Here is a 23934-nt window from a genome sequence, read left to right on the forward strand (position 1 = left end):
ACAGATGCCGTCACACTATTTCAGACATTTATCCAGGGAAGAGGCAAAATTATTTTAGATGACACAGGCTGTAATGTAATGACATGGGAAATAAAGACTGAACATGAGAGAAGAAGAATGACTGAACAGTTTTGAATGAAAATGTAGACTTTTTTTTTTTGTTCTTTTTACACCGTTTCCTCTTAAGCGTCATCAAAGGAAAGAGAGAAGTCGAGATAAAAGAGCCTATGGCTGCAGTGGAACAGCTGCAGGGGGAGTTGGAGAGAGAGAGAGAGAGTCTGCTTGCTACCAGCTGAGAAACATCACACACTACCTTATGCAATTATACTTAATGTTATACATCCCCTTTGTAAAGGAAGAGTGTAAGAGTCTCTTCAAGATGTTTCGGAATTAAATAAGCAAGAACTAAGATTAGATGGAATGAGTGTTGTCTTTACAAAGAAGAGTTATTGGAAAGCAAGAGGGCTAAAGAGATCCATAGCAATGAGGAATGATGGTTAAATAATTTGAGGGATTAAAGAGAAAAAAAATTGTGTAGGTTAAGGGAGGATATAATCCAGATATCTAAAAGAACAAAGCACTGAAGATGAATGACAGAGAGTGTGTGAGAGAGAGAATGCAAACAGTATTTCATCATGAAAGCCTTATTTCAATAAAGTTCTTCAAACACAGGCCTGTCCATCACAGTTCCAGCAGACGTTCCTCTCTCCCACCTCACCCCCTTCACTTTTGTGCCAGTCTTCCTTCCTCTGGAAATGTCGTCCAAGACAGCCCAAGCGTCATCATTTGCCATTACTTCCTGTCCTCCATCTCCTGGCCGTTTACTCCCACCTCCCAACTTCCTGCCAAAACTCATTACGCGTTTAATGTTCTTTCCGATCCATCTCTTTTACTCCCTCTCCCTCGTTCCTGCTTTTTCGGTTTTGAATTTGCCACCGTGATTGCAAGTACGGGGCGCGCATCTAACCGCACCGAGAGCAGGACGTGACGTACGGAGACACGCTCACGCAAAAACACCTCTGTTTTTCAGTCCCACGCGTTTCCAGCAGCAGCCATAATTACCTTATGCTAATCAACCATTTCATCCAACCTTTAAGGTGCCAAAAAACAAACCCAGGAGCTCATTGAATTAGAACAGAGGTGATGAAAGAGATACAACTTTTACCTCCTACTTTCTTTGTGTGACAAATATATTACCCTGGTCATATTCCCCACAGGCCTGAGTCATGGTACCAAATGTATTTATTTGTTTGTAGAAAAAGGGGCACATATTCATTAATTTCCATTGTCTTTTGCCTGCCTTTTTGCTGCCATTTCCTTTTAGTTATTCAAAGTAAAGCAGCCAGAGGCCTGTGCGGAGGCTATTTTAAGCTCACCGTGTGACATAAAAGTAAACTAAGAGGTATTTTGTGAGCACATACCACTCAACAACCTGCCCCCATTTTGTTTTTTTACATAATTCTTACCAGCTTACAAAACACAATGAGAATTTATTTAGTTTTTTTAAGTATATTTTGTTTTTCAAAAGCCTTGAGAGGAAAGCGTGTAAGTGTGGAAGGAGGAGACAATGAGGAAAGCTGTGCACAACCTGCGGCTGTGACAGATTTGTAGCCTCAGTGTGTGCGAGTGCCTACTCCATAACAAGTGAGCTTCCGGGCATCATGATGTGTATTTTTGATTAATGAAACAGCTGTGCAGCAGCTGATTTAAGATACAAGAAACCACCCCTTTTTTTTTTTTAATGAAACGTAATTTGATTAAAATCTGGATTGCTATTTAGATCTGCATGAAACCTTTTTATAGATATTTTAGATATGCATGAAACCTCCCCCCCCCCACCCCAATCAGGTGCACTGCAAAGGTTAATGCATTCTGTGTCAAGAAATTGGGTTCAGCAGACAAACGTATATTACCCTTAGTAAAATAAAGATAGATAGATAAGAAGAGGAAGTGTGTCAAGTAAGGTCTCTTTTTTTTTTTTTTCGTCCATTTTGACTTAAAGGTCAAATGAAGCTTACGGTAAATTCACAGGAGCTAGGGTGATCATTAAGAGGCGTAAAGAAACATCAGATCTGCGTGGACCAATCACAGAACTATTACTCCGAGATGACTCAAAGATATGGCACCCAGTATCTGTAATGAAAATTGCAAGCCTGCTGCATGAGCCAAAATGTTTTTTTTTTGTTTTTTTTTCCTGGCTTCTGGGTTTTGCTTTCACATTTTTGTGGACCATTGCACATGAACATTAATATTTCCCCTCGCTGGACTCACCCCCACATGTTCCTACTTGACCCATACTGAGATGAGGTAATCATACACGTGGCTTGCAGTTGGACATTTCTCATTAACAGTTATAAAGCAAGGTTTTTTTTGGAGTGATGGTCTTTGGGGAAGATGTTTTTTGGGGCTGGAGATTATATTTTTTATTCAGAGGAGTTAACACAGGGACACATTGATCTAAGGGTTGATCTTGGCTCTTGGCATACTGTACAGTATATTCATATACTTTTTCCTTCAATATTAGAATTCAGCCTATATCTTTTTTTTGTCACTGATTTAAATGTAGTATATTGTGTGAAATGTTTAAATGCAGCATCTTTTTTTTTGTCTCTTTCACAGAAATGATTAGGCTTCCTTGTTTATAAAGTATAACCATTCCTTTATATCATCATCAACAACAACCAGGGGACTCATGAGGAGACTGTGTTGTCTGTCAAATGAATATAAATGCCACATTTTTTGACTGACTGCAATAATGTATTTTTTTCTTTTTCTTGTTTTACTTAAAGGTCCCATATTATGCAAAATCAACTTTTTAATCATTAAAATCCTTATATTTGGGACTCTGAAAGTGCTATCAGTCGGCAAAGTGTGAAAAAAGATGACTCACTCATGTTTTTGGGGTCCTCCTCAGTCTAAGTACAGGAGAGGAAACACGCAATGTTGACTTCCACGCTCATTGTGACGTCATAATGCTCTAAAGTCCTGGAATTGTTGTCTCGCGGAGCTCCACTTGTAGCACAGAGTCCTACACAAACTTCAGAGGATTTATCTGTCCAGTGGATACATGTTATATATGACGGCAATGTGCCTGCTAGAGCCTGCAAATGATCACTTTTCCAAATGCTATCGAGTGTTAGCGCCCAGTAGCCTCTGTGGCTGATGTAATTTCCTGTCCCTTAAGTTTTCTTTTACTTTTTTTTTAAGGTGGACCTAAAGAGATACTACTAAACCGAGCGTTTTGAACAGGGCTGTTTTGGCAGGGTGATTGAACTGCAGTGGTGCTTCATCCTTATGGTATTTTGACCAAAGCATGTCACAGACATGTTCATTAGGACAGCAGGGAACTAGTATAACTTTGAGAAATAGAGTATAATATGACTCCTTTTATCATAATATAGTATTATTTCCTTACTTTAATTTTTTACGCTAGTGGTTTAATGGCACCTGGCTTACAGTACCTACCTGCTGGCAAGTATGCTAGGTTTAATCAGCCACTGAGCTGGATTTAGCAGGATTTATTGTCGGAAATTAATTACGTTAAATTCATAACTATGTTTCCATTAGTGTGTAATAACCTTAAAATTGGAATTGATTGTAATTTCATTACCTTTTGAAGGAGTTCTTAGCACAACACGAGCTGCAGGGGGGACTTTCATGTTTCCATGTTACCAGAAAGCAATCACAGACTCTCCTGCACGTTTGGAAAGAGAGATTTAGTTGCTTGTAACCTTGCTGCTGATGCCACACACTGCTCCTTTAAGTCAGCGACTCCAAAGCCACCATGGTTATTACCCTACATCAAAGTGGGAGGTAGTCCCCAGCTGGGTTTTTATTTGCTTTAAAGCAGAGGATTGGGCAAAGTATTTCTAAATTTTGCAAAAATCTGTCCAATATTCTTTAACTATGTGGTGCCACCAGCATGAAATAACACTTTCAGCATCTGTTTTTGTGTAAACCCCGGAACATTTATTCCTCTTTCCACAGGCCGACCCGAAGGAGCTGATTCGATTGGTCACACAGCATGTGTCTGCGTATTCGGGTTGGCCGGAGGAGCTGCAGAAGTTGATAAGTCAGCTGCACGTGTACAACGAACGCCTGACTGACTTCACCCAGGCCCAGGTGTTACAGGGGCTGGGCCGCGGTGTGGACGTTCAACGCTTCAGCTCCGACTCCAACTACAAGAAGGAGACCATCCTTGGCCTGACAGAGTAAGCAGAGAAGGGAATCGAAATCACTGTTTGAGATATGGATGAGAAATATATTAGAAAGTGACTTGAAAATTTTGCAAAAGAATCACAATCATAATATTTGTGAGATTTCCACCTCCCAAATCGTTCTGCCCTAATCTCATGTTTCCTCAGCTGAATGATTCAAAATTCGTACGACATATTTGCAGTTAGAAGAATAATGATTTCTCCAATCTGTACTGTAGTTAGTGAAGTGAGCTTGATTCGGTTTGAAGCTTTTATTCCACACACATTTCTGCTCCAGTGCGGCGAAATATGATCATTATTCTCTCTCCCCCCCCCTCTGCTCATGTGTCTGGATGTTTTTTTTTTAGGACACTGGATGACAGCGTGTACAGAATCGCTCTGTCTCTGGCTAAGCGCTACAGTGTGCCTCTGTGGGAGATCTACATGACTCACCTCGAGTTCCTCTTTACAGATAGCGGGTACGCACACACACACACACACTCACTCACACACACCATCTCACAAGCTTTTAGTTCTTTGTACATTTTAACAGTTCATTTGAAATGCCGCTAATATGTGTTTTGGTTAACAAGTATGTTTGGGTCATGGTTCCCTGTTTTGCTCGTGCACAAACACTTGTGCCTCCTTTATTAAAATTGCCTTCATGAAAAGTATATTTAACCCCCTCCCCAGGCTAAATCTAAAAGATGTGAATGTGTACATGTATATGTATATGTGTATATGTATATGTGTGTGTGCATATATGTATATGTGTGTGTGCATATATGTATATATGTGTATATATATATATATGTGTATGTGTGTGTATATATATATATGTATGTGTGCATATATATATATATATATATATATATATATATATATATGTATGTATATGTGTGTGTATATATATATAAGTATATGTTTATATATACATGTATGTATGTATATATACGTATATAAATACATACATATATGTATGTATTTATGTGTATATATATATGTGCGTATATATGTGTATATATATATGTGCGTATATATGTATGTATGTATATATGTGTATATGTATGTATGTATTTATTTATATGTATATATGTATATACATATATATGTATACATGTATATGTGTATATACATTTATATGTATATGTGTATATACATGTTTATGTATATATATATATACATATGTATACATATGTATATGTATATATATACATATATATGTATATGTATATATGTATATACATGTATATGTATATGTATATATGTATATACATTTATATGTATATGTATATGTATATATATGTATATGTATATGTATATACTATGTATATGTATGTTTTTTTTGTATAAGCGAGAGAGGACGCGAGTGTGTCAGAATCTATTTCCATAATTTATCTGCTCTCTGACTTGGGATCACACCAACCCGCCACCTTTCCTTGTTTTAATGGAATTTCTTTCCAGCCGAGGCGAGATTGCGTGTGTACGTGCTGCTTGTTTGTGCTTGCAGACACGCGTGATAAATATCCCCTCGCCACATTCTGATACATAAGGAAAATGGTTTATGGACTGCACTTAACGATAAATTAAAGCCTATACCTGCATGTGTGGGTGAGAAAGAGGGCGAGAATGATCAAGATCCTGACAAAATGTGTGGAAGAATATTCATGCTGCTTTTTGATGAGGAGCATCTGCAATATAGGTATTGATTTAACACACGAATGGACACAGTGACTGAAATAAATAGAGCAGATGGGGGGGGGGGGTGTGTGTGGGGGGGGGGACTGTCGACAGAAGCACAGGTGCAAGATGAAATTTAGACTTTTATTGATCCCTGCGGGAAAACTGTTCTCACACATGGAAGTTTGTTCTGGTATGGAACAAAATTCTGACAACGATGTAGATTACTGCAGATATAGCAATAACATGGTTAAAGGGGAAACAAATGGAGACTCTTTCCAGTATTTGAGGTAAAATAATTAAGAAAAGAGGCCTCGACTCAGCTTCCAAATGTTTGTGATGGAGAAATATCTCTTCTGACTTTGTCACCTCACATGAAAAATTTGAAAAAAGTAGGTTTCAGATCATATAAAAATGAGATATTGACCGATGTGTTTTTTTCAGGGCCGATACCGATTATACTGATACCGAAAATATTGGTGTAAAAATACAAACACCAACACTTAACTAGGTTTAAAATGTCTTTAAGCATATGTTTATTAAACAACTTTTCAGATTTGCAACATGTTAAAGATGTCTTATAGTTAAATGAAATCTTAAACAAATAAATACTCCCTAAAGTTTTCTACAGTAAATAACATCCCAAAATGTTAATATAACTTAATGTTATTTTATCTTTCACTTCTCTTTGTTTGAAGTGATGCCAAATATCGGTGCCAATAATCAACCCTGCCGATAATCCGTCTGTCCCTAATATAGAATAACATTCTCTGCTCTGAAACACTGCTGGAGAGAGGCACATATACACTTTAGTGGGGACCAAAGCAGGTCAACGTCATCACTGTTTGTACAGAATATAAATAAACAGTCGTACTCAACAAACTGTTCAACAGACATGTAAAGAAATGATTGTCACCTGATTTGGGCCCCTTTAAGACACACACACACACACATACTGTACATGCTTTAGTGGGGACCGAATGGTGAACAAGCTTTGTATTGTGTTTATATTCCGTACAAACGATTGTAGGCTGTTTGTCCAGCCTCTATTTTCGCACATAAATAATGTGTGAGGAGGATAATCTTTGCATTTGCTTCACACACACTTAAAGTGTTACAAACAAAAGGGTGGAGAAGGAAGGTCATGAATCAGCGTGCGCGACGGCTAGATGGGGGGGGGGGGGGGGGAGCAGAGATGGATGATACAGCCAGAGTGTCCCTGAGACACTCCTGTTAACACAGAATAAACACCGTAGAGGAATTGGCTCACTGCGAACTGTTCTTTCTGTTTGTGTCGGCCTTTGTAGATGCACAGTATGCTGGAGCTCTTTAGGGTCTCGGGCTTCAGTTTTAATGACGGCTATTAAACTATTGAAATAGCTGGAGCGGCACAGAAAGACGCTCCGGTAACCTGTGTCCATTTTACTGTCTCATGCTTTTAACCAAACCAGATTCATGGCTCCGACACAATCAGCAGTAATTCAGTTTTAAACATGGCGCAAGTTAAGAGATAACTGTATTATTATTATTATTATTAGACAAATGTCTTGATTCAAGTTGGATTAAGTTTTAGGTTAGATTAATGCATTTAAACTGTGCTTTCATCTGATTCTATTCATCGCAGGAGTAGTTGTAGTAGTTTTCAGAAAATAAAACATGATTAGAATCTCCTTTTATTGAGATTCATGGTTCTGTAGAGGAACGACCTTGAGCAGATTTTCTTTATTGAAACATTTCAGCCTTTAGTGTAGTGTTGGACAGACTCTTTTATTACACAATATCACAATACTGGAGAATTACAGAAGTAAAAACAACTGAAGAATGCCCCAGATCTATAGAAAATACAGAAAGAACTATCAGACTTTCTTTTTTATGAAAGATAATATTATTCCACAGTAGCTCTTAATTCTCGACAGGCTCTTAATTACCATGTTGCACTCAGAGTATTTTGTATTTTCTAGAGAAAGTATGAATTATTAAACGGTAAATGGGCTGATCCGAAAAGTGATTCAGGGGTTTGGATACGCTCTAAGAAGGGATCGATTATTTTTAACATCTGGTAATCTCAAAACACTAGACTCTTCATTTTTGGCATATAGGAGACGAGAGGATGGTGATGTACTTGGAGGTGTACAGCTGTCTCACCTGAGTGAAACCACACGGCCCTGTTTGCATCATATCTCAAATCATTATCTCAAATATTTTGTCTCAAAATAAGTTGTTCTGCCGTTAACCGTCTCGCAGGGTGCTCATTTGAGTGTGCTTATCCCCTGACGGGAATAAAAACAATATATATTCAGCAGCAGTTCAGTAGCAGTGGTGGTCAATGTGGTGTGTCGTTTACACACACACACACACACACACAGGTTAGCTACAGTGCTTTCGGTGTTTAGCCGCAGCTGTTTGGTTCTGCTGCTACTTCTGCTGTTAAGGGATTATCGATGTGCTGTCGAAAGAATTTCTGCAAGGTCCGGGGCCCCAAACGTGACTATGTCCTCGAGCATGACCGTGAGCATTCTTCATGAAGTCATAGGGGAGAGGCACAGAGAGCAGGACCTGGACAGACAATATAATTGCATAACCTTTACTTGAGAAATGGTTCCAGCTCTACAAAAGCTGTATTTCTGTCTGAACTGGACTGCTTTACACTTTTAAGACACATGGCACATGGACACTGAAGACTATTCCGTATAACCATTCCATTTGCTGACATTATCACCTTCTTAATCCTGCTGTTGCTCTGTTGGAAACCATACATCATGTACTCCATGTCAATTGTACAATACAGAGCTCAAAGAATGCAATATCAAGTGGACATGCAGGTCATTTGTTCAGTCCACCTTATTGATTGGGCCTATATTGCGTTAAACACCATCACGGGGTCTGAATCGTCTTTATTTCCCCCAGCACTTTCCTGAAAGACTGATGACATTTCTAGCATCCTCGTCACCTGCGATTCTATTCTGAAGCTAACATGCAAAACAAAATACTGTTAATAATCGTGTATTACAGCCTGACGGAAGCACCGGCCTAGATGTAGTGTAGTCACAATCAATTACCGCTGACAAGGATTCTAAATGTGATTTTGGCTGCGTTAATGTCATCAAACTGCCGATAAACAACAGCAGGTGTGATGTGAAAAGATTGGAGATTTATCGCCCCCCCCCTTTCTGTGCAGATGCTCCAAGACTCTTTCATGAGAATTGTCACAACTTTTAGGGCAATTGTTCCAATTTAACAGCCCATAGTGTTACTATTTTTGCTCACTAGTCCCAGTGATGCAGCACGCATCTGTTTTCAGAAAAAAACAAACAGTCAATTTCCCTCAGGGTTGGTAAAGAATTTAAAAAAAAAAATTAGCTTAAAGGAGATGTTGAACTTTAATTAAAATAAAAACCTAAACTTTAAAGGTCCCATATTATGCAAAATCAACTTTTTAATAATTTAAATCCTTATATTTGGGACTCTGGAGGCCCTATCAGTCGGCAAAGTGAGAAAAAAAGATGACTCACTCATGTTTTTGTGGTACTCCTCAGTCTAAGTACAGGAAATAAAACACACAATGCGCTAAATTCCTGGAATTGTTGTCTCGCGGAGCTCTGCTTTGTCCATTAAACACACAAGAGTGCTGGCGAGGGCAACAGTATCCGAAAACCGGAAGTCCACGAAAAGTTCTATTCTTGGCTCCACAGTGCAGCACAGAGTTCTACACAAACTTCCAGCCTCAGAGAATTTATCTGTCCAGTGGAAACATGTTAAATATGACGGCAATGTGCCTGCTAGAGCCTGCAAATGATCACTTTTCCAAATGCTATCTGCTGTTAGCTCCCAGTAGCCTCTGTGGCTGATGTCATTTCTTGTCCCTTAAGTTTCGTTTTTACTTCTTTTTTTTTTTTTAAAGAGATACTACTAAACTGAGCGTTCTGAACAGGGCTGTTTTGGCAGGGTGATTGAACTGCTGTGGTGCTTCATCCTTATGGTATTTTGACCAAAGCATGTCACAGACATGTTCATTAGGACACCAGGGAACTAGTTTAACTTGGAGAAATAGGGGATAATATGGCTCCTTTAAAGCTAATAATGCTACATGGCTAATGGATATTACTCATAACCTTTTGCTATTCTGTTGTTACAGGTTGAAATACTATTTATAATGATACTTACATTTGTATATGAGTGCAATTAACTTGTTATAACAACCACTAAGTAGTACTGAGCTTTAATTTGATGTATAATATGGACAAAAAAGAGTGTGATGGCCGCAATGTCAGCCTCTGTTTGTTATAAAACACATTTTTCAGGGTGCATTTATTGTGCGCTGAACTCGACACACGAACACACACTTTTTACACCCTCCGGACTGCAATTTGTAAACAAATTAGCGGCACAGATCGTAAAAGAGGAAAAAAAGAAAAATTACAGCTTGCATTAATTCAAACAACAATGATGTCCTGAATAATGATCAGTGCTCTGCCAAAGCTCCCCGAGAGTTTCACTCTGGCTGTATGATTACCTTGGTAATTAAATAGGCCTCTGAATATAAGAATATCAGGAGCTTAATTTTTTTTTTTGCTTAGACCTGGTAGAAAAGACAACAAACACAGTGCGGTTATGTGCGGCAGGGAAAGCAGAGGAGTAGGAATTATGCAACCAGATTGAAATGGTTCCTTAATCCCGTGTCAATCAGAATAAGAAACAAAAAAAAGAGAATGATCAGAGAAGCCGGAGCAAAACATGCATGTCATAGGAAAGTGATGAAACTGATTAGGGACAGAGATACTGAACACATGATGCTGAAAGCTGTAGAGAAAGTAGAAAAGAGAGGGCCTTACAACCAGAGACCAAACATCTTTTGTCAGTGGATAGAGAAGAAGAAAAAAAAAAAAAATGATGACAGCCTGGCTGTGAAATACTTCAGTGGCACAGAGCCTGGCCTGAACACTGGACCTAAACTGCTGCCCACAGCTGTCTGTATTCACGCCTGTGTGTGCACATGCCAAGTAACACTCATCACCTCCTCCCCCCCCCCCGCGACAGTCCTGTGCCATTGTCTCCTTGCCTTTTCAACTGTTCGTGCGGTTAAAAAGTGAAACATCAGACCTTGATTGGGGTCTCAAGCCTCTTTTCTTTTGCGTGCGCACTAAGGGGAAAGTGACTGAGAGGGAGTCTTTACTTTGGGACTCGGTTGTTGTGTTGACTCCGAGCCCCCCCCTGTTGCGAGCGTGATTAATGTTATTTACATTATTGAGTTTATTGTCAGCGGTGGTGGCGCGTCTGCAGCTGTCTATATTTTTTTCATTAGGCAAAGCCTCCCGGCCAGCTCTGATCGAGTGCCCAGAGGAAACATTGTCCTTTTTTGATGCTGTCCTGTTCTGACAGATAAACATGCACACTACCACACTTGCAGACAGCCGCACATCGCTTCAAGCACCTCAGAGACTGCCAACAACGTGTCTGAGTTTCCCTTTGCCTTTTAATGCTCCGTATCTTCCCTTATCCATCGCTTGTTTTTGGTAGTTTTTTTATAATGTTATTTTGTGTTGTTTTTTTTCACTTGTCCCCTAATTTTTCAGGCCACCTGCTGCTGGTGACTTTTATGTCTGTGTCTGTTTTTGTTTTTTTTTGAAAAGCAAAGCAGTCCACAAGCTTTGCACAACTTGCTGAATAAGTTTCCACACAGATTTTCACCCTCATCTTCATTCCCTTAGTTCCTCTCACTTTTTTCTTTCTCTGTTTTTTAAATTTTATTCATATTTGTCCCAATTCTGCCCTCTTTTTTTTATTACATATATGAGCTTTCCACGTTTTTAAAAGTACGCTCAGTAGTAATCTATGAATTTTTTTTTTTTTTCAATGAACTGGTGATAAAGTTGTTGATTACTGTGCTGCTTTTCTTCCCCAAATTCAGTCTCGAGAGCTGGTTGTCTTCTTCCTTTGATTTCCAGCGGCTGGAATTTAACGCTTGTTTGTCAGAACTGCTGTTTTGTCTTATCTTTCTCAGGCATGGTGGCGACTGCTTCTCATGTGAACAGCTTAGATCTTCATATGTTTTTTTTTTACTCAAACACATGGCTGTTTCTGATCTCATTAAACTTAAAATGTTTCACATCTTGTAAACCAGTGAATATTTTCTACAGAGAAGACGTACAGTATCTCACACAGCAGGTGTTGTTTACAACTGCAACTGTAAATATGCTTTGAAAATGGGCAACTTTTTAATGAACATTTTCTCTTCTTTTCCTCCAGTCTATCCACGAAGGAAATTGAGTCACGGAGCGGGTCCCTCGGTCTCTTTGACACCTTGAAGTGCAACCCTCAGGACTTTTACAGCCACATGACCAAGTACGTGCTGCCAACTGTGGAGGGAACCGACCTAAACCGATTGCTCTACTATTACGCCCTGCTGGACGCCGCGGGCTGCGAACCTTACGTCACCACCACCATCAAGCCGGACGTCCACGTCAAACTGCTCAAGAAGCTTCGAGCAGTCGCCAACGGTGAGAAACGCTTTTATCTCTCCGTGTCGTCACGTTGCAGATGGCACAGCTGCTGCGTAACTGGAGGGTGATTTACAGGGAGAACAAAAGTCGGGGGGTAATTCGTCTTTTAAATAAGATGCCTTAATTGCCTTAAAAAGAGTCTGCAGCAGTGAATTAGGATAGGAAACTAATCCGTTGTGTCAAATTGAATTTATAATAAGGAATGTTGATTCAGCAAGGAAATTTTACAAAGGCCTCAATCGTGCAAACAAAAGTTGTTGTTTTTCCGGCAAAGAAACAGCTGTAGGATTCAAAGTACAGATGAGAGTCTCATTTTTTTTTGTAATGAATGAGCCGTGGGACTTAAATGTCAAGAATTCAAGTCCACCATTGTGCGACTTGAATATAATCCGTCTTTACGTGATTGATGACTCACGGACACATGGTGACATTTCTCCTGACCTGTTGCTCTCACCCACAGATGAGTCATAGTGTAAAAAATAATAATAATGTATAAATATGTATGTATATATATATATATATATATATATATGTATGTATATATATGTGTATATATGTATGTATATATGTATATATATGTATGCATGTATGTATATATATGTAAATATGTATGTATATGTATGTATATATATGTATGCATGTATGTATATATATGTATGTATATGTATGCATGTATGTATAAATATGTATATATATGTATGTATATATATGTATATATATGTATGGATGTATGTATGTATATATATGTATGCATGTACATACATATATATATATATATATATATGTATGCATGTATGTATGTATATATATGTATGCATGTACATACATATATATATATATATATATATGTTTGTATGTATGTATATATGTATGTATATATATATGTATCTATATATATATATATTTATGTATGTATGTGTGTATTATATATACACATATATATGTATGTATATATATGTGTACATATGTATAGTTCTATATACATGTGTATATTTTTGTATATGTGTATAAATATATATATATATATATATATGAACTGAAAGCCTAAAGTCATGGCATATTTCTGCTGCCAGACATAAAACGCCTGATTCTTGGAAAAAGGAAAGAAAAAAAGAGAGAAACAATCCACCTCTCTATTAGTTCTCTACCTGTCACACCGACCTCCTGATACTGCGACAGCATCACATTAAATTGCTGCTTCCACTCAAATTTTTCCTACCTACTCCCAAGGACACCATGTCCAGGTTGCACCGCGTCAAAGGTTTTCCGGGGGCTTCAGCTGGAGCGCTTAAACTTTGCCGTGTACAGGTGGAGGTGGTGTCACTTCTCGGTGAAGTTCGGGAAAGGTCAGCCCCGGGGTGTCAGCTGTGTTTTCACGCCTCACTTCCTCCTGCTGCTCCAGATAGCGCCTCAGCTTTTACTGGTGACACATGTCTCTGCTTATCTCAACCAAAAACTATCTCAATTGATTTTGTTTTCTTAGGTCTTAAGCTTGGTAATGATAATGTTAAAGAAAATAAAAAACATTAGCTAACACCTAAGCCTCAAAATGTCTGTACCAAAAATGTCCTGTAACTAAGTGCTTTTACCCATTTTATTTTTCTTTCAATATCTGGCAATTTACAATTTGCTGCATGTTAAAATAGTGTATTCACAATTTATGAATGAAGAAAAACAAAGTTAATTTGAAGAAAAACACTGTATGAATTCTAAATTTGAACATTATAATAAAACATATTTAAAGGGGGACATATTATGCAAAATCAACTTTTAATCATATTAATCCTTATATTTGGGACTCTGGAGGTCCTATCAGATGGCAAAGATGGAAAAATGAAGACTCACTCATGTTTTTGTGGTCCAGTACAGGAGATAAAACACACAATGTTGACTTTCGCGCTGATTGGGACTTCACAATGCGCCAAATTCCTGTAATTGGTGACATGTGAGAGTGCTGGCGAAGGCAACAATATCCGAAAACCGGAAGTCTGCGAAGTCCACGAAAAGTTCTATTTTTGTCTCCACAGTGCAGCACAGAGTTCTACACAAACTTCCAGCCTCAGAGGATTTAACTGTCCAGTGGATACATGTTAATATGACGGCAATGTGCCTGCTGGAGCCTGCAGATGATCACTTTTCCAAATGCTAACTGCTGTTAGCTCCCAGTAGCCTCTGTGGCTGATGTAATTTCCTGTCCCTTAAGTTTCGTTAAGGTTGACCTTTTAAGGTAGACCTTAAGAGATACTACTAAACAGAGCTTTCTGAACAGGGCTATTCTGGCAGGGTGATTGAACTGCTGTGGTGCTTCATCCTTATGGTATTTTGACCAAAGCATGTCACAGACATGTTCATTAGGACACCAGGGAAGTAGTTAAACTCGGAGAAATAGGATATAATGTTTAATGTGTCCAAATACAGGCCAACAAATGGAAAATTATATTTTTCACCGATTCTCTGCTTTCTGCAACAGTGCGAGTGAAATTACTGCAATAACCACGCGTTATTGCTTTCAGAAACTGTTTTTTCCCCGATTGTACAAAACGGTTGCATACTTTCGGCGATGCAAAGTGCGAACTTGTGCAAACGCGTCGTCTTCGATGCGCACGGTTTTACAGGGTTACACAAACATGTAATCACGTAGACCTAATGGGTTACAAGTCATGTACTGGCACATAAACTGGAGTTTGTGTTGTTCACACTGCATCACACTCTTGCTCTGTTTCTCTCTCTCTTAGACACTGTTGATACAACACATTCATACTCCGCTAGAAGGCTTGACACTGTCTGTTGCAGTGTCTCCAGGGCCACAAACTTTCTGCTTACACTGTTCAACTTTGAGACACACACAGACACACACACGCTGTTAAAATGACTCATTTTCTACAGACCCACTTACTGAGGCCATTCAGACAATGTCGGGACAGGTGGTGTGTGACCAATATTCATCACACTTTCAGACAAAGTACCAGGTGAGTTTCTGAGTGGACTCTCCTGAGAAAGGAGGGGGGGGGGATGAGATGGCGCCGGTGTGTGGGTGAGACTTAACATGTGTAAGTGCATGCTAGTCCGTATCTGTATTTTAAGTGTCCATCTGGGCCTGTCTAAAAGAAGTTTGTGTGTGTGTGTGTGTGTGTGTGTGTGTGTGTGTGTGTGTGTGTGTGTGCGTGTGTGTGTGTGTGTGTGTGTGTGTGTGTGTGTGTGTGTGTGTGTGTGTGTGTGTGTGTGTGTGTGTGTGTGTGTGTGTGTGTGTGTGTGTGTGTGTGTGTGTGTGTGTGTGTGTGTGTGTGTGTGTGTGTGTGTGTGTGTGTGTGTGTGTGTGTGTGTGTGTGTGTTGGGGATTGCGAGCAGCGTTGAGAGAGCCCTCCCCACTGGCACACCATTGTTAAATATTAAAAGCCCAGACAGGCTGTGGTGTTGCCACATTAATGTGTCTGTTTGATTTCACTAGAGACCACATATGCCACCATTTCTCTCTCTCTCTCTCACTCACACACACACACACACACACAATCTGAAGATCTGATCCACAGTGACAGCTCCGTAGATGGACTATAAAGCTTTGCATGCAAACAGAGAGGAGGCAGCACTTTTACACTTGTGTCTCATGCGGTCTTTGGTGTTCATTGCAACCTTTTACTGTCTTCTCTTATACAGTTGTCTTTGCACATTTTTAACGTAGGACCATAAGTGCTGCATGGTTTAAATGCAGAGATATAGTGCATACTGTATACACGGTATAATTCTTATAAACCTGCCGCTGTAAAGTGTCGCATATGCTGTGGTGGATTTAACGGTCTGACGGTGTTACTGTTATATCCTGCCGCATGTGTTTTTAATGAACATGTCGTGTATCTGCGTTGTAAACGGTTGAAGAAAATATAACTATGTTATGTGTGGTGATAAATAACTAGGGTTATATATATTCTTAAAGTAAAGCGAAACATATAAAAAAAACCTGGCCTTATGTCAAACTCTTGCCATCATTTCACTCTGCTGAGCTTTATAAAATGTAGTTAGCTTCTAATACATGCAGCACTTTAATGGAACAATCACGATAACCAGGGCAATTTGCTACACAAGGTCATATGTACAGTTTTAGTGTTATGTTTATGGGTATATGTGAAGTGCACTATAAGCACAAACTGAATGAAATTTTCTAAGTTATTAGGTCCGAGAGCACACAGTGTAGGACCCTAATGGACCCTATTGCAACTCAAGGAGTTATTCATTATCACAGTGATGTTCAAATATATTGCTGAAGTTCTTTCAGCGCATTCAAATTATCTGTCTCTCTCGCAGGCTTAGACTACCGGAAGCTGACTGATGAGTCCTTGGATCCACTGGTCACTCTGAAGTCGGTGCTGACCAGTCAGAACGTGCTGTCCATCTCCAAACTCGCCTGTCGGCTGCCTCTGCCTGGCGGCGGAGGAGCCACCGTCTCGCCCAGTGCGGTCCACGCGGTCTGGCTGCAGAAGCTGTTTTGGAAAGGAGACCCACAGCTGCTGAAGAGGCCTCCAAACAGTGACCAGGACTACCTGCACGCTTATGACACCTGTGCTAAATATCTGGAAAGGCTAGTTCCTGCTGACTCCATTCGCTTCCTGGATGGTATCACCTTTTCTCCCGAAGCGGCCAAAAATGTGAGTCTGAATGGGGGAACATCATATTCACATCTAATGTACTATTGAAGAAAATAGAACCTAGTGATTGAGATCATAAAAGGGGCCATATTATGCAAAACCTACTTTTTAATTTGGGATTCTGGAGGCTCTATGAGTAGGCAAAGTGTGAAAAAAAGATGACTCACTCATGTTTTTGTGGTCCGACTCAGTCCAAGTACAGGAGATAAAACACGCGATGTTGACTTCCGCACCGTATCTGACGTCCGAGTTGGAGTTGTTGTCTTGCGGAGCTCTGCCTTGTCGCTAAATAACGTGAGAGTGCATGCGAAAGGAGCGGAAGTCCCTGAAGTATTCTATTCTTGGCTGCACAGTGCAGCACAGAGTTCTACACAAACTTCCAGCCTCAGAGGATTTACATGTCCAGTGGATACATTTGATATATGACGGCAATGTGCCAGCTAGAGTCTACAAATTATGGCTTTTCCAAATATTAATTGCTGTTAGCTGCCGGAGCCTCAGTGACGCTGACGTAGTTTCCTGTGTCTCATTTGCATTTAAAGAGACAGGCACTCAAAACCGAGCGTTCCGAACGAGGCTGTTTTGGCAGGGTGATTGAACTGCTATGGTGCTTCATCCGGTATTTTGACCAAAGCATGGTCACAGACATGTTCATTAGGACACCAGGGTACTAGGTTAACTTGTAGAAATAGGGTATAATATGTCTCCTCTAAGTCTAGGAGCAGGAAAAATATTGGTTGATGTTATAAATCACGTGCAAATTTTTCCCATAAACGTCCTTTCAAACAGAGTTCTTTTTTTGCATCCAGCAGAATCAGCCCCTTGTGGCTAATTGTCCTACTTCCTGGGCTACACTTTTCAGACAGGAAGACTACCACAAGTGTTCTGTCCCTGAACTACAAGTCATCTTTTTTTTTTTTTTTTTTAAACATGGATTTCTGTAAGGCAGAACCTAAAATAGAAAAAAAAAACATTTATGATGCAGTACAGTGTGAAGGCGTGAAGTAGCTTTTCCACACATGATTCATTTTGTGTAACAGAAATGACTGAGAGGATTTTCAATCACTAAATCATGTTCCTCCTTCATTTACTCCGACTTATTTTGTCTGGCAGAGCATCCGTCATACGTTTGGATCATCAAAAACCCCTTCCTAATTTCAAGCACTGTGTTTTATTCTGTTCACATCCTCGCTCCTTGTCACCTTGAAGCACATGCAGTCATGAGGCATAAATGAAATCCTGAAATTGCTCAAGAAATATTACTTGTATGATTCATTTTGAAAAACTGTCCAACAGTGGAGCCTCTGCGTTCCATATCAATAGTTATCCACAGGTTTTTTTTTCTCCCATATTGGTTTCCTGTCACCCCCACCTCTCCTAACACTTCCTTTTCCTCCACAATTCTTATGCAGCATCACTTTCCCTGTGGTTTCAAGTGAGCTAATTGATCCCTCTTTATTTCAGAGCCAATTAAACTCCCGCTCCCAGCACGCATTGTTTTCCCACTGTGCTTTTTAACCTACCGATTACCTCTCGGGATCCCACTGTCTACCTCTACTCTGCTCAGCCTTCTTCTCTTCCCCTTTTTTTTTATAACCTTTTTGAACCTTCAAATGGAAAACCAAGACCCATTTTATTGTTCAGAATGCATCTGACCTTTTGGACCCCCATTGCCCCGCATGATGGATTGATCCATTTCCCACAAGGCCGAGATGTGAGATGAATGGCAGGGGGCTTATCTGGCCTTATACCGGACATATCTTTGAAGGAAAATAGGATGTCAGTTTTTTCCCCCACCTCAGAAAGAATTGATTTTAAATCACCACTTTAGTAAAGATCTCCTTGATTCCTCAACCTTCGACCTGATTTCAGATTTCGCCCTAGGCTTGGACTCTCGTTGGCCATGAATACTTATATCTAGATCTATAGGGGGAAACATCCTCTTACACATTAAACACCAGCCTGTATGTGCCCGTCTTGCACACGTGCCTGGCCGACTTAGAAAAGCAACTTTTCCAGGAAACACCATTTGTGTGATCATCTTCTTCTCCGAGTGTAGAAAAAGGGGCTGTCAGTCTGTCGAGATAGCTTGTGGATACTGTGAAGTGTGAGAAACATTTGTGGTAGCTGGAAGTGTGATTTGGATGATTTTCAAGTGTCCTTTTGGTGTGAATGTATGTGTAGGCCTTGCTTCTGAGAGAGTAAAACTTCTACAGTCCAAGACATGGAATCAGTTATTCCAGGCTGGCAGCTATAATCTCTCTCTATATATCTCTATATCTCTCTGTCTCAAATACAAACAGATACTACTCAAGTTCTTGATGGTATTTTTAGCTGCAGATAAAGTTGAGTTATACCTGTCTCACTCATTAAGTATGATTTAAATGTCTCTAACCTGCGCACCTCTCCTCATCCAATTGGATCTCCCAAATCACTGCCCCAATATGCTTTTTCTGATCCTTTTTTTTTTCCCCCTTTTCCACTTTCCGTTCTGTCAATTCATCCTATTCTGGCGCCAGTTGAGCATCCAGGCAAGGATGGAGGTGATAAAGCGAGCTACCAAACCTCTGCGGCAGCTGGCCGACAAGAATCGGAAGAGAGGAGGAGGTGGCGGTGGCGGCGGCGGCAGCAACGGCAACTTGGAGCAGGAAGGGATGGACCAATCGGCGATGAATTTCGATGAGGCTATTGCGCATCTGCAGCAATCACAGGCCCACCTGGACACTCTGAGCCATGCCTTCATTGTGTCATTAAAAGACAGCCAACAGGTAGATCCCGTCCTCCACACACTGCGTGTCTTAGACTTTTCTGTAATATGTGAATATACAGTATAAACGCAAAACTAACCCATTGTTTAATGATATAATGAAAACAATGGAAAAAATACAAAAGTGGCACGAATGGTAGTCGTAATGAATGTGTCCTTCAAGGGCTGCAGTGCCCCTGAGCAATGTACCCAACCACCATTGCTCCCTGGGCACAGATAAGTGCTGCCCACTGCTCCTGCACCTGGTATGTGTGGGTTCACTAAAAACTAAAAGGATGGGTTAAATGCAGAGGTCAAATTCACCATCACTATACTATCTATCACTGAGCGTACATCAAATCAAAAACAAAAATGGTAACACTTTAGATGAGGGAACACATTATTCACCATTTACTAGGTGCTTACTAACATATATAAGCAGCATACTAGCCCTTTATTAGTAATAATTAAGTTTGTATTAACACCTTATTCTACATAACTTTATTGACATGAATTAAGATTTTTCCTGCATAAGGTGATAATACGTGCTTAATATTTACTAAGAAAGGGCTAGTATGCTACTTTTAATGCTAGTAAGCACCTAGTTAACGGTGAATAATGTGTTCCTTAATATAAAGTGTTACCACTAAACTAATATGTGAGTTTTACTACACATTTACTAAGAAAACATGGTGACGTTGAGTTTGCTTTGTTCAACGCCCATTCCCAAATCTTTACCCGTGTACATACGTCTTATTCCGCAGCCTTTGCGATGCACAAGCACATCCTGTTCGCCCTCGTATTCATGAGGTATATGAGATATTTCTGGGGGTGTTTTTGCTCGACTAAACTCTCCCCATCCTCACTTCAACCAGCCACGGGCACGTCAGTGTAAATCTGTGGGCTGCTTTTTGAAATGCGTTCTGCTGTACGGCCACATATATATACTGTATATAGTATGTACACCATGCTGTAAAACTGACTAACCCCACTGTCACCTCCCTGTGGCTGGCTCTTTCTCTCCTCCTCTCTGCGTGCGAGTGTATACACAGTCTGAATGCAGAGACGGAGAAGAGGGGGCATTACAATTTGATGAGCACAGGGTTGCTACGCGACCGTGAGATACCCAGAAACACTCGTCGCTTCTGAACTCCGCACTAAAAGCAAGTTGAGAGTTAATTTTGTTTAGCTCCTGCTTTATCTGTGTTTAAAGCATATCGTTCTCCATAATGGAGAGAAAGATACCAGAGCGAAACGTTACAAGGCAGAGCTATAGGTTAAAGTCATAAGTGGGCACACATGCACACACTCCGCTACCTAGACTATGTAACGCACCATCTCCTGGTGCAGGAAGCAATTGTATCCTCGGAGATGGATAAAAAGGATATAAGAACCAAGAAAGGGCAGATGGGTAGAGAAAGATAGATAGAAGGAGCCCTGTGTGAGGTTCTGTTAGGCTTTACTGTGGTCATTTATCAAGTGTACGTGACCAGCTGCTGGGTATAATAGTAGATCATAAAGGAATTCACCACAGGCACCTGAACCTGCTACAAGGACAGCAAATTACACACTGCAGTTATTGTACTAGATGTGGTGCGATACTTAAAAAGTATCACTATTCAGGACCAGGACTAGGGCTGGGTGTTGATTAAAACATGCATGATTCGGTATGGATATCGATATCTGGACTTTGACACTGCTTTATTTATATACGCTTAACACACACACAAAGAAGTGCTATTAATTTTCTTCTCCGTGTCATGTTCTTCAAGGTCCCATATTATGCAAAATCAACTTTTTGATCATTGTAATCCTTATGTGGGACTCTGAAGGCCCTATCAGTCGCCAAAGTGTGAACAAAGTTGACTCAGTCATGTTTTTGTGGTCCTCCTCAGTCTAAGTACAGGAGATTAAACACGCAATGTTGACTTCCGCGCTCACTAAGATGTCACAAGATGCTAAATTCCTGGAATTGTTGTCTCGCGGAGCTTAGCTCGCGGCGTCGGAGAACCGGAAGTCCGCGAAAAGTTCTATTCTTGGCTCCACAGTGCAGCACAGAGTTCTACACAAATTTCCAGCCTCAGAGGATTTATTTACTTAAAGGTACAATATGTAGTATTTATGGGTTTATATAACCCAAAATCCACTTTTTTATACATATTATGTGCTCCTGCATTGTCTAGTCGCTGTATAATAGTTTTTGTTTCATTTTCGTAGTGTTTCAAAAAGTCATGTTAAATAACATGACCGCGGACCGCGGTTGCATAGCCACTGTTAGCAGCGAGACGCCATGTTTCTACCGGAGCCTGTAAGGACAAGCGCGAGAGAACAAAACAAGCGTCTCTTTACTTGTAGCGGAAGTCCCGCCTCCACTCTCTCCGCTTCGTCTGCTACGGCCGCGGTAGCTCGCCCTCTTCCTCACCTCAAAAACCTCATCTGCTGACACGGAGAAAGACGACGAGGACGACATTTGACCAGCTGCGGATACCGTAGCGCTCAGGGAAGGGAGGGGGTGAGCAGAGCAGCAGGTCTTTGTTGTAAATTTCAGCCTCTCCTCTAGATGGCACTATAAACTACTTATTTCCCCTTTAAGTTTTGTTTTTGTTTTTTTTTAAGCCGGACCCAAAGAGATACTACTTAACCAGCGTTGTGAACAGGGCTGTTTTGGCAGGGTGATTGGACTGCTGTGGTGCTTCGTCCTTATCTTATTTTGACCAAAGCATGTCACAGACATGTTCATTAGGACACCAGGAAACTAGTTTAACTTGGAGAAATAGGGTATAATATGACTCCTTTAACAGCTAATCATGAGCACTGTTAGATTGAAGTTTGGTCGATACCACAGAAGTATTGTACTTCAGTATCCAGGCTTAACCTGCAAATACTAATCATTAGAATAATCAGTATCACTGCATTCATTAGCACATGTCCATGCCTCCTTGTTTTGTTGCTTCCAGTTTTCACATTTTTTCCCCCGATATTCACCCCCCCATCACATCCACTACCTCTGGCTATTGCAGCTGCTCCCAGGTCAGCTGGGAGAGCCAACACCGCCGCTATCCAACAGTATCTGCAGATGCTTTCCTCCATTTCAACGTTTCCATGATCCGTAGACGTGCTCAGCCTCGAAAAATGTTGGGGTGTTTCAAGTTCATGGGCTCAACTGTTGTATAGATGAATGCTCTGGCCTCTGTGACACACACACACACACACACTGATCACAACTCTCTGAACCCTTTGAGCGGCATCTGTTCTGACATCATGTCCCACAAATTTAGTGAGAACGTTGAGAGTTATGCAGATGGAGGGAATAAAATCTAATTTGCAATGAAAATGAAGAGAAAATGGACACAAAGCCATTTTAATGCTGAATTCTTTTTACAAATTGTGAAATAGTATTCCAAATATTCATTCGTGTTTATCTACACATAAACAAGCTGATATTCATTGAGCCAAATACCATTTTCAGTTTCCCATCCTTTATTTATTTATAGAGAGAGAAAAAAAAGCAAAATAGAAGGCAGTAGAGAGGTGAGCAGACTCAGGCTACCCTCCGCCCTCTGGGGGTGCTGTAATACCTCGCAAGGAACTTCATCCATTAAACCCCCGCTTTTCCTTCACCACACTTCACCTCCTTCACTCTGTTTCCCCCCCGTTCTTCTGTCTTTTATTTAATCATTTGATCATACAGAGCGTCGGCTCAACCCTCCAATCAATTTCTTTGTTTCTTTCTCCATTCCAGGAACGGCTACAGGGTTACAGTCAACTGTATGATTTGTCCCGGTCTGAGAGGTCAAAAGTACATGAGCTGGCAGTAACCATGGCAACTGATGGGCAGCCTCTGGACAGCATTGGGAAGCTCCTGCACGTTGCCGTCGGACCCTTAGACCTTTCTGTCAAAACTGTGCTTCATGATGCAGTGGCGAGAATAGTGTCGGCACTCAGGTATTACCTCTCTCTGTGGTTTGTTGTTAATTCATAGCATACAGCACACGGTAGACATCACACCTTTCACACAGAGCACACAGTCTTGCACAGATGTACACAAACACTTCCTATTAACCCTTTAACCCCTAACCCTCTAAATGTTCGCATGGACTTTTTTTGTTTTGCTTATTTTAATCATTAAAGCACTAGAGAATGTCCTGTAACAAAGTGTTTTTGCCCATTTT

General features: G+C 40.4%; 1 protein-coding gene across 1 annotated transcript in view; it reads left to right on the forward strand.

Annotated features, from left to right (window-relative positions):
- Nucleotides 1-23934, forward strand: part of nbas (NBAS subunit of NRZ tethering complex) — a gene marked incomplete at both ends in the record, with an annotated part of 168559 nt that overhangs the window by 96726 nt on the left and 47899 nt on the right. The window contains 6 exons of the mRNA XM_083898862.1: nucleotides 3988-4211; nucleotides 4565-4675; nucleotides 12123-12373; nucleotides 16676-17016; nucleotides 19536-19784; nucleotides 23505-23707. Of these exons, the coding sequence (XP_083754988.1) occupies nucleotides 3988-4211; nucleotides 4565-4675; nucleotides 12123-12373; nucleotides 16676-17016; nucleotides 19536-19784; nucleotides 23505-23707 (1379 nt within the window). The remainder of the gene's footprint in view (nucleotides 1-3987; nucleotides 4212-4564; nucleotides 4676-12122; nucleotides 12374-16675; nucleotides 17017-19535; nucleotides 19785-23504; nucleotides 23708-23934) is intronic.

The sequence above is a fragment of the Microchirus variegatus genome (assembly GCF_963457635.1).
Source record: "Microchirus variegatus genome assembly, chromosome: 12".
In the NCBI taxonomy this organism is placed as follows: domain Eukaryota; kingdom Metazoa; phylum Chordata; class Actinopteri; order Pleuronectiformes; family Soleidae; genus Microchirus; species Microchirus variegatus.